Source organism: Sinocyclocheilus grahami, unplaced genomic scaffold, assembly GCF_001515645.1.
Source record: "Sinocyclocheilus grahami isolate Dianchi unplaced genomic scaffold, SAMN03320097.WGS_v1.1 scaffold224.1, whole genome shotgun sequence".
Classification (NCBI taxonomy): Eukaryota; Metazoa; Chordata; class Actinopteri; order Cypriniformes; family Cyprinidae; genus Sinocyclocheilus; species Sinocyclocheilus grahami.
Window position 1 is genome coordinate 942,926 of NW_015505403.1, and position 11,418 is coordinate 954,343.

The 11,418-nt window shown below is 40.8% G+C and overlaps 1 protein-coding gene across 1 annotated transcript in view; it reads left to right on the forward strand.

Moving 5' to 3' along the window:
• The window catches only part of LOC107596898 (protein unc-13 homolog A-like), a 60,437-nt gene that overhangs the window by 18,193 nt on the left and 30,826 nt on the right, over positions 1 to 11,418 (forward strand). Inside the window, exons 5-13 of the mRNA XM_016287754.1 lie at positions 1,129 to 1,252; positions 1,345 to 1,415; positions 1,620 to 1,674; positions 2,158 to 2,187; positions 2,361 to 2,556; positions 3,543 to 3,662; positions 5,223 to 5,972; positions 6,070 to 6,163; positions 6,952 to 6,998. Of these exons, the coding sequence (XP_016143240.1) occupies positions 1,129 to 1,252; positions 1,345 to 1,415; positions 1,620 to 1,674; positions 2,158 to 2,187; positions 2,361 to 2,556; positions 3,543 to 3,662; positions 5,223 to 5,972; positions 6,070 to 6,163; positions 6,952 to 6,998 (1,487 nt within the window). The remainder of the gene's footprint in view (positions 1 to 1,128; positions 1,253 to 1,344; positions 1,416 to 1,619; positions 1,675 to 2,157; positions 2,188 to 2,360; positions 2,557 to 3,542; positions 3,663 to 5,222; positions 5,973 to 6,069; positions 6,164 to 6,951; positions 6,999 to 11,418) is intronic.

Below are 11,418 nucleotides of genomic sequence, written 5' to 3' on the forward strand. Positions count from 1 at the left end.
TTTTTTTTTTTTTTTTTTTTTGAGGGGTGGAGGGGAGCATTTTTTAGGCATTTTTCAAAAATATATATTTATCTCACCTAAATGTTCGATCATGAAGTGCATTTTTGTTTTTACACTCATGCAGTTCTTGCACAATAGCTTACACACAGCACAACACAGTTGCTCAAGCAAGTGGCAAAACATTTAAACTACTTTTCTTACATTATCGCAAAAATTCTAAATGAAAACTTACCACTGACAGAAACAGTCAGCTCTACTGCCTTTTCCTTTTGCATTTAAATCTTTATTACAAGCAATCCTGCGGTTCATAAAGAACTTTGTTTTCCTACCTCCACAAGTGCCATCTGTCATTGCTTTTTTTATCTAAAAGTGCTCTTTTCCTTTAAAACTAGCCAGCAAGCCATATGTGTAGGCTGTGAAACACAGACTTTAATTATATGCATTTATGGTGTAATTACTACATTTTCGTTTTCATATTTACCACAAAAAAATACGCTGTCACTTTAATTCAGCATGTGCAGCAAACTCGATGTAGAAACAATCACTGCACTGCTGCAGACACACCGCTCCTGGAACACACTGCCGGACCGCAACCGTGTGCAGTGTGAACACTTTAAAATCCATTAACATGAGCACGGAAAAAATATGCACCGCATACGCATAGCAAACGGAGTATGTGTGAACCTGGCGTTATGTGTGTGCGCTTCAATTGTGCATGAGCGCACAGTCCCCAGGAGAGCCTGCGAGTGCTGAATGGTTAAACACTGGTAAGAATTAAATACAACATATGTAGTATTTCTTATTTATTTGTTCTACTGTAGTTTTTTTGTCCTATTGCTTGTATTTGGTTCCTAATTCTTATTTAATCTCTGACCGTTTACTTGTCTTCAGTGAGCTTGAGTTTTGATTAGATTGATTAGATTATTTTGTGTGATACTGACACTGGTGACAAGAATTATGAAATTTCTATTATATCAAAAATGTTTATATAATAAATACATCATTTAAAGCAAAAGTAACTATATTGTAACTATATAAGTATCGTTGCCGTGAAATACAATTACTCCCACCCCTACAGGCAACAACATGTCTCTGATCGCAATGCTTTTTTTTTCTCTTGCGTTGTAGGAAGGTCCAGGACAATGGCTGACTTTAGACTCCCAGGTTATTATGGCTGAGAATGAGATCTGTGGCACCAAAGATCCCACGTTCCATCGAGTGCTTTTGGATACACGTTTCGAACTGCCATTAGGTATCCTTGCTGTTTTTTGCTTTCTCAAATACTGCATTTGGTCCACACTTGTTCTAAGTTTTAATGCTAACCCATAGTTTTCATACTTCCAGATATACCGGAGGAGGAAGCTCGATACTGGGCCAAGAAATTGGAGCAGCTCAATGCCATGAGGGACCAAGATGTGAGTCTCTTGATTCAACTCCAGTCTTGTTGTGTTTACAGTCCTCCCCAGAGCCCAAGGGCAGAACATGCATTAATTTGAGTCTGTCAGAGTACTCCTGAGACCTGAACAGTATTTTTTTTCCTTTGCCTTCTGAACTACTGACCTGTTAAAATAAAGACTATCACCTGTTCAAACAGTAATTTTTGTTTGCTCATTTTGCAGTACACATACCAGGAGGAGCACGAAAGACCACTTTCAATGCCATCAACTCAGTGCTGTGAGCCTTCAAGCACTACTCACACTCACACACACACTATAAATTGCAAGGCCCCTTGGTAGGTTGATGTGTGCAGAACCTCATTAGAGGTCCAATCACCCCATCAGCATGTCCAATATGAGACTGCTTTATCTCTGAGCACTAGATGGATGGCTATGGATGGTGCATAGAGATTTCCTGGACAGTATTCAGCAATATCTCAAGCATGGGTGGGTTAAGGAGGAGCGGGAATCTTTGGCTTGCCAACAGACCATTTTTTATTGCTTTACATCAGAGCTATTAACCATTAGCACTTAGCGTGCCTGGGCGAGGTCACTATCCTGCACTTCAGACATCCAAATTTACGTCTGTGTCACACCTGGTAGTTTTACAACCTAGATTTATAACAAGCTGCTTGTTCATGGTCACACAGAGGCATGTGTCTCAAAAAGATATATTTCTTGGCCTACTTCTAATTTTTGTGTTGACTCATTGTTCCCATAGGTAACTGGAGTCTATGGGGGGACCAGCAAAGTAAGTAAACGTTGTTTTATGGGTTTAAAAAGAAATGCATGAAAACTTTCATTGATTCCTCCTGAAGTTTGATGGCTATGGTTTTGGTCCTGGAACATTAATATTAATATATATATATATATATTACGGTTAATCCACACAATTTACATCTAAAGTCTGCACTTGCTTCTCAGATGACGATCCAGACAGTGCTGTGGACGATCGAGACAGTGATTACCGCAGCGAAACCAGCAACAGCATCCCGCCTCCATTCTACAGCACTTCTCAGCCCAATGCATCCATGCACCAATACCCCATCCGTCACATGCACCATGGCTCCCGCTACAACGACATGCATGACTACGACTATGATAACCAGAGACCCATTAGGTAAATTTGACCAATTCCTGGTTGCAATGTATTTGCTAATTCTAGTCACTTTAGCATCTATCAGTTAGTAAAAGCATTCACTGTGTCTGTGCGACTTTCCTCTGTTCTTATTCCTATGCATTGGTGACTGTATACAAACCTTGGATGAGCGGTCATTGTATACACTTCATGGGTTTGGAGCCACACTGGTGCCACTCTGTGATATGAATGCAACGTTTGCCCTCAATTGCTTGTTTTGGCCCAATTCACTTCAAAACGAGCTTTTATTTCCTGTACATTTTGTCTTTCATTGCATTGCATTCTTGCATTGCATGCTGGAGACTTTGTGCTCTGAGACTCTTGCCTTGTCCCAAATGGCACCTGAAGCTCATTCTCCAAGTAATTTTACCACACACCCTGTTGAAAAAAACCTGGATAGGTGTGTTTTTTTAACATTGCAGCTGGTTTGAGCTGGTCCTTAGTTGGTCATGAGCTGGTTTAAGCTGGTCCTGAGCTGGTTATCAGCTGGTCCTGATGACCTCATGACCAGCTAATAACCAGCTCATGACCAACTAAGGACCAGCTTAAGCCAGCTCAAACCAGCTGCCATACTTCAAAACATACCTAACCAGCATATGCTGTTTTTTTCAACAGGGCATACTGTTGGGTAATTGTCCCTTAAGATATCTTTACCAAAAGGAGGCATAGCTTCCTCAAAGCAGCCACCCTACAGTCTTGTGGACTTAACAGATGCGTGCAAGCAAAGGCCTTGAGACTGCAATTCAACATGTTATAGCCTCTTGAATCCTTTAGAAAGTCTTACAAATGGATAGATCCTGATCCCAAAGTGATGCTTTTGATACGACTCTCTTAGCAGCTGGTTAACCATTGCCTTAAGTTGGGTCATTTTCCCAACACATGAGGTGAGATGAAAAAACAAATAAGAAAAAAGACATTACTCATGCTCCTCCTCTTCCTGCCTCCCCCATCCCCTTCCCTCCCACCAGACGCTATGATAGTTTAGACTCCGCCACCAACGGCCACAGCGATCTCGATTCGGCTTCTGGCTCGAGCAGGCGGACCAGCCGCCAGTACTCCTTAGACAGTAGGCACTCGCTCTCTGATAGGTGGGTCTCCGTAGCTCCTACACCACCTCCACCCTCTTCCACCTCCTCCTCCTGCTCTTCTTCCTGCTCCAGCCTGTGATTCCGTCCCGCTGTGATGATGTCGTGGAATTGGACTTGTCTGGTCCTGTGGTCCTCGCTATGCTTGCCATGCATGCGCACCAATCCTTCTTTTACATACATGGTCTATTGATATATATATACTCTATCTATACCTCTTTGTATATGTATCTATGTCCTCTATCATGACTACTGTGTACCTGTTAATGACCTGTCACATGTTATTAGGTAACCAACCTGTACGTCTCAGAAGCTTTTTCTTGTGTCTTCTGTAACGTGTAATCGGAATTTGGTGCAATTGCCGATGGGGGTCCACTGGGTTGGTCACACAGTCTGTGTTTTGTGAAGTCTGTTATTTGCCTGCTATATGCCTGACAGAGTTAGAGAATAACGTTGTAATTCCAAAAGCCTAGTGTGCGCTAATTACATAGCCTTTAGACACACTAGGCTGTGTGTGGGCAGCAGGCGGGACCATGTCGATGGCTGTGACAGAGACCAGGGGATGTTCACATCACTGATTTACCCTTTCAGCATCTCATAGACAAAACCTTTCCAAAAGCCAAAATGTGTTGTGTGGAAGACAGGAAATAAAGCTGTGTGTGTGTGTGTGTGTCTTGAGAATTTATGGGTTTGTGCGCGAGGAAGTGAGAAAAGGTGACAAGGATATATGACTAACTGGCGGAAAGGCTTGACAGAAGCGTGATTGTATGTGTAATTGTGTGTGTGTCCTGTGGCTCTTGTATTTCTCCAGTCTGAATCCCAGACGCTTTTTGGCTCACAGCCTATTACACACCCCATCTCTTTCGCTTTTGATTCTTCATGCATTACTAAACCTTACGTCCCATAATTGATGATGTGTGAGTGTGTGTGTGTGTGTGTGGCAACGTGTCTTTTTTTACTTATTCCATTCTCTCAATCTCTCTACACCTAATTGGCTCATTCATCAGCAAAGATAAATAGCCTTCCATTGTTTAAAGTGTCACAGGAAAATGCTGCATCCCCTTTTCTGTCAGCTCAGAGTTTCTCTCTCTGTTTTATCAATGTGTTGTCCTTTCTTAAGTCCACCTGGATGAATCTTTCCACTGACAACTCTTCCCATTGCCATCTTTCAGTTTTTTCCTTCGACTCCCTCAAATGAACCTCAGGATTCTGTTTTGTTTTCTCTCACCACCTTACCTGCACGCATACATCCTAAGCAGAAACTGTTTCCCTGCTGAAGAGAATACCTTAAACCAACCCTAAATTTGTTTGCTTGTCTTAGCTGGTCTACTGGCCTGACTTCTGAGAGACCCATTAAGACCAGAAAACCATCTGTGGCAGGTTTAAGCTGTTGTTTTCAGCAGGGAGAGACTTCTATCAGCTGACAAGGATCATTTTCCTTTGTGGTTGGTCGTTCCTGCTTTCTTTACCTCAATTTTTATGGCCCATAAACCCGTATATCAGCAGTCGCTCATCTTGTTTCTTCCATGACATAATATATCTAACAACTCTTTACTCCCACAGCCCCACCGGCAGTAGTCGCTATGCCTCCTCGGGTGAGCTGAGCCGCGGCAGCTCCCAACTCAGTGAGGAGTTTTGCCCAGAGGATGGTGAGAGCTTCCGAGGTTCAGGAGAGTTCTATGATGAGAATGACTCCTACCATTCCTGCCATTCCTCCGTTAGCTGTGGTAAAGACTCACCTGGTTGGGATCCAGATGAGCCGCAGGGCGTCTACAGTGATGATGGGGAGTATAACAAAGATGGAGGTGAAGAAGGTGCACTCTATGATGAAGAGGATGGTGAGATCTATGAACAGGAGGAAGGGGAGTATCCCTATGAGGAAGAAGAGGAAGGAATGGTGTATGAAGAGGATGAAGGTCTTTACCCACTGGATGGTACTCTCAGTGAAGAGCAGGAGCCACCTTACACCCCTACTCCAACCAGCACTGCCCCAACGTTGGCTCCTGAGGCCCCAACCAGCCGTCCACCACTGGAGAAACAGGCTTCCATGCACCAGCAACAGCCACCACAATCCCAACCACCATTCCAGACCATGGAGCCTAAGCGAGAGTCACCGCCCCCACAACAGTCACATGATGTCTTTGCCAAGGTACCTCGTACCTCGACCCCACCGCGAGTCTCAGAGTTGGAGCCTGAGAAGGTCCCAACACCTGCAGGCAAGCTGGCAGCCCCTTCGGAGGAACCTTTGCCTACCCCTGCTACCGAGGTCCCGCCTGAAGCAGAACAAGAAAAGAAAGAGGCTCCTCCAGAGAGGTAAACTTCATGTGCTGAATCCTTGGAGAAGGTGTAGCCTTTCATGACATTTTGCTGAATGCAAGTTAAATCTAACAATTTTTCCATCTTTTCCCAGCACACCAAAGCTGGAGCCACCTGTGGACCCTGCAATAAGGGCCAAAGCCAACTGGCTGCGACTCTTCAACAGGGTTCGCCTTCAGCTTCAGGAGGTACGTGAGGTCTTGTGAAGCCTGACATTGATACTATATTTGTTTGATCAGCTTTTTCGAAGTACATAGTAATTCAGTAACCAATCAAAGTTTGCCAGCTTGCTTATGCCCAGTACAGTTGGTTCTGTTGGCCAACATTGGGATGTCAGTTTTTGGTTAGTCTTGCCCTGCGTTGTTGTCCTTTTTCTTGCCTGTCTTGTCCATTTCATGTTACTTTTTTGTCACTTGCTTTTAAGTTTTACATTTTACTGTTACATATGTTTACAAAACAAGTCTTTGTTTTGAGATTTCATGCCTTGCCCCTCTTTGTGTTCCACCCCATTTGTTTTTGCTTTTTGTGTTTTTTTCTTTCAGTTTTTTGTCATTGCCATAGCGATTGTCATGCTCTTCACTGCTTTACTGAAGCTGGACAAGCAGTCTGAAAGGTGGGTGTGGCTATGTGTGGGTCCAAAGTAAGCACATTTTCCTGACCGATGGCTGCGGCGTGCTTACTCATGGAGTTGTTATGACAGAATAATGATGATGGAGATAAAGGTTTCCGGCAAATCCAGTCTAATTATGAGAGAGTCCTGCAACTGACGTCAATGAGATCAGCCGACTGCAGGCTCTTTCTGGGTCCTATCAAAATAGACAATGGTCTTTTTTCTTCAATATAAATTATATGATTGAAATTACATTGTGAGGTCTGCATGGATATTGAAGAGATGTTTAATATAGTTCAGCAGATAGATAAAAGAGAGATATAGAGCTCTGTCACTGACCCTGCTGTCACTCCCTGTTATCCGCAGGCTCGAGGCGAGACTCCAGGACTTGCATCACTCTTTTTGCAAGCAGGGTGAGTGTCACCAAAGGACTGCAGCTAATTTTCAGAACAGCTATGCGTCTGAGCAATTCAAACGTCATGCTTTAGATGATATATAATTTATGTAAACATTTAAACATCAGAAAGTACCTAAAGCTTTATGAATCACTATGAAGAATACACTCTAGGGGTGGGCGGATCGATCCTAATATTGATAATATCGATACCAACGTTGGTATTGGTATTGGATCAATACTAGCCTGATTAGATCTATATTCTAGGTTATTTTTCTCTCCTCTACACTTAATACACTGCTTAATACATTCAACAAAGAGTAGACATGTCTGTGTGTGTATATGCCGCTCTTTTCGCATCTCGTATGCAAACAATGCTGCTCCTCCCCTGCTATACTGTTTTGTTGTCATGCCATCACGTGACTCAGTGGCTCCAAGCGCAAGTGGATACTTTTGGCTACAGTGAGAGATGGAACAGTAGAAATTCACTACTGTGGCAACACCACCAACTTATCCACCTTATTTTTCAATGTGAACGTAAGCTTTTTTTTCTGTGAATGTGCGAGACTTCTACTTCATTAGGCACTGTAGGTAAATAATGAGAAAAATAACAAAGTGCAATAAACGGTAAAATTGTTTGTTCTATCCACCCTGTGTGTTTATAATTAAGACAATACATTAAAGCAATATGGTAAGAAACACCGGTTTGCAATATCAAGCTGCAAAACGAGCTGTTTTGTATAGCTAAAAATTGCTGAAAGCGTATGAGACTGGAAGCCAGACCCATTAAATTAACCTTATTTGGCCTTTTTATACAGTATCACTGTCTTCAACGATTAAGCCACGTTAAGCGTTATTTATATAGGTTTCTATCAGAGGAAAACACTTAACATGTATGCACTGTGCATTCATATCCTGGGCTGCTTGCCTGCATATAGTTTGCATCATCAGTACACTGAGTTTGGCCTTTTAATTTTACTTTCTTAATGCATTGTCACAAGTTTTTTTTTCTTTATAACTATATTTTCTATGGGAGGAAAATGCTTAAGATGAAACTTTACTTATTGCTTTCATATTCTGGGCTCCTCTGCTTGCAAACTCCTTTCAGAAAGGCAAAGAATATCCACATAGCTTTAAGGTGAATGTAATATTTTAGTCATATCAACATTAGTTATTGTTAATTTTCAAAGTGTAATTGGTCATTTAAATGTATGTTTTTAAAAGGAAAAAGTATTGGTATCAGTATCGGCGATACTGGCCCTGTAGTTACTTAGTATCGAATCGATACCAAAATTTGCAGTATCGCCCACCCCTAATACACTCTTCATACCTCTACTGTTCTGTGGTGTTCTCAAATGAGGAGGCAAAGTCCTCAATTTTTTTTTAAAGGGGTCATATGATGTTGCTAAAAAGAACATTATGTTGTGTATTTGGTGTAATGCAATGTGTTTATGCGGTTTAAGGTTTTAAAAAAACACATTATTTTCCACAAAATGTACATTATTGTTTCTCCTCTATGCCCCTCCTTTCTGAAATGCGTCGATTTTTTCAAAGCTCATCGTTCTGAAAAGCAAGGTGTGCTCTGATTGGCCAGCTATCCAGTGTGTTGTGATTGGCTGAATACCTCAAGCGTGTGACGGAAATGTTACGCCCCTTACCATACTGTGATGCCCAGTGTCCCAGCGTGACAAGACAAAAACAATAAAACCCATTATAAACTAGGCATTTTTTGCATCCAGTGGGGACATAATTACTGATTATAATGACTTATACTGACTGTCTTTTTACGCGTTGCATTGCATATCGCGCTGCATAAACATAAAACCGTGTCTGGAGAAACGACAAACAACAAGTGCTACTCTACACTGCTCAAAACTCGCATTTGAATCGTCAGTGGCAAATTCTTTAAATATAAAAAAACGTACTTACAGGCTGTGAGTCAGAAGCTCCAGACTGTCCTTGCAAAGTTGGAACTGCCCCACTTTATAGAAACAGACACCGGCATTGTAGGCTACTCTAACAGGAAACAGTCCTCATCCTCCGCAAAATGCGCTGCACACATCTGAATATTTGGGTTGTACTGTTCTGGAACAGTGTTGTAAATACAACTTAACCACCGATTTCTAGTTGTGTCCACTTTTGGAAGGCCAAACAAATTAGTTCCGCTTTCACGACGAAACACACAGCATCACACACGGCGGACTAGAGTGAGGAACGGCCGGCGGGTTAGAGTGAGCGGTGGCCGGCGAATTCGGCGAAGGAGTGGCTGGCGGGCTTGTGGCAACCACATGTGACGACCCTGGGCTGGACTCCGCTCCGCTTCGTCCATGATGAAAGCCGATCCGGCTATCTTCTTTATGCACCAAGAGCTTGTAACACTCCAAAGAGATAGGAAAAATTGAAATCCCATTATATGACCCCTTTAAATCAAATGTAAATTCAGTTAGTGTTTTTAAGCTTTTTATATTTATTCCAAAATAATAACTCAAGGCATTAACAATTTAAGCAATATATTTTATTTGTGAACTTATGTTCAGCTATTCTTTTTAATAGTTCACTTTTAACTTTTTTTTTTTTTTCGGATGATCATTAAAGATCTGTAAATATTGGTCACAGACACGGAGATTTACTTCAAATTTCACCAAGATGATTACTCACTAAAAACTTCCACAGCTCATGTTTTCATGCCATTTTAAGTCTTATTTTGACGTAACAAAGAGGTTATATGTAAGTGTATGAGTTGTTGTTAATAAAGAATAACAATTTGGTCCCTCAGTAAATTCTCTTTGCCACCGTGAACTTTTCTCAGTCTCCTTAAAGTGTAAATAGACGGCCGGGAAGTAAGAAAACACACAGTCAAATGTATCCTCAATACTTCAATTTATTCATAGAAATACAGATATTATATAGGCATATGTCGAGGGGAGTTTCATCCTCTTAACCAATGAGGATATGAATAACATACACGTAGGATCTTTGGCCAAGAACATGTGTTTATATAAAATAGCCACATGTACAGAAAAACATGGACATATTAGGAATAGACTTTTGCGAAGAATGCTGAACTGTCTTCATGGTTTCATCACGAACTCCTTTACCCTTGTAGTCCTAACATTCCTGTCCTCATTGGGGCCTTTAAACCAAGAGAAGCTAATGTATACATTTAAGCATGCATACTTCGCATATAAGTAAGACATATTTAAAACATAATATCAAGAGAGAGAGATGGATACAGAAGGAGGAATTCAGAGAGAATGCGTTGTATATATAAGAATGAGAGAGAGGGAGAAAAAGGAGGGGTAAGACATGTCTGGACTCAACAGAAAGACAGAGAGTGTTTTCTAACAGTTGTTTACTTACTTTTTAAATTAGTTTTCCAATTAACGCCATTATATTGTTAATTTAGACCAGGGATCCTCAAATCTGGCCCACGAGATCCACTTTCCTGCAGAGTTTAGCTCTAACCCTAATCAAACACACCTGAGCATGCTAATCAATGTCTTCAGGATCATTAGAAAATCACAGGTAGGTGAGTTTGATCAGGGTTGGAGCTAAACCAAAGAGTATAGAAGCCCAAGAGGCGAAACTCAATAGAACGCTTCACAGCAACAGTTGCGCCCATGACGTGACTGTGCCACCGCCATTTTGGACTGAAAACTACACAAAAACACATAGGAGCCAGTCGCGCTTGACTAACTTACAATAACACATTTAAAGTATATATATATATATATATATGTATCATACTTAAATATAAAGATTATAGATAGGTCCCCTCCACCAATTGACTAAACTGTTTCATACTGCTTACTGTTTGCTAAGTAAAAATATAAAATTACTGCAAACCCTTTACTTACCCATATCTATGTTCTATCGTACATTTTCCTTGTTAAATTAAAAACTTAAGGTCGTGAAATTACCAAATGTGATGTTTGGTAGTGGTTTAATAGAGGTAGACACAGTTATATATATTTATTCACAATGTTGATTTTTAAATAAAAAATTAATAAAAATAAATACATTCATAACATTTATAAAAAAAACAGTTGTATATCACAAAATATGAACAACTTGCAAACATTGTATCAAGGACTCCTCCAACTATTGTGAGGTTTCTGTCATTTCTGTCATGTATCAAGTGCACACATTTAACTGAAAATAGTAATAGATCAAAATCAAATAAGCAATAGAGATCAAAACCATCAGCAGCAATTGTGTTAGAGAAGAGATTATAAGACAGATAATATTTCTGTACTGTATCAAGTGCACACATTTAACATTAACTGTAAATAGTAATAGAGGAATAAAGTGGAAGTGGTAGTAAAAGATCAAAACTATCAGCAGCAATTGTGTGTTTGTGTGAGAGAGAAAAAAAATCTAAAAGAGATTGTAAGACATAAGAAAGGAGTAGAATGCTTGCGTTTCGCCCACTTGCTCTC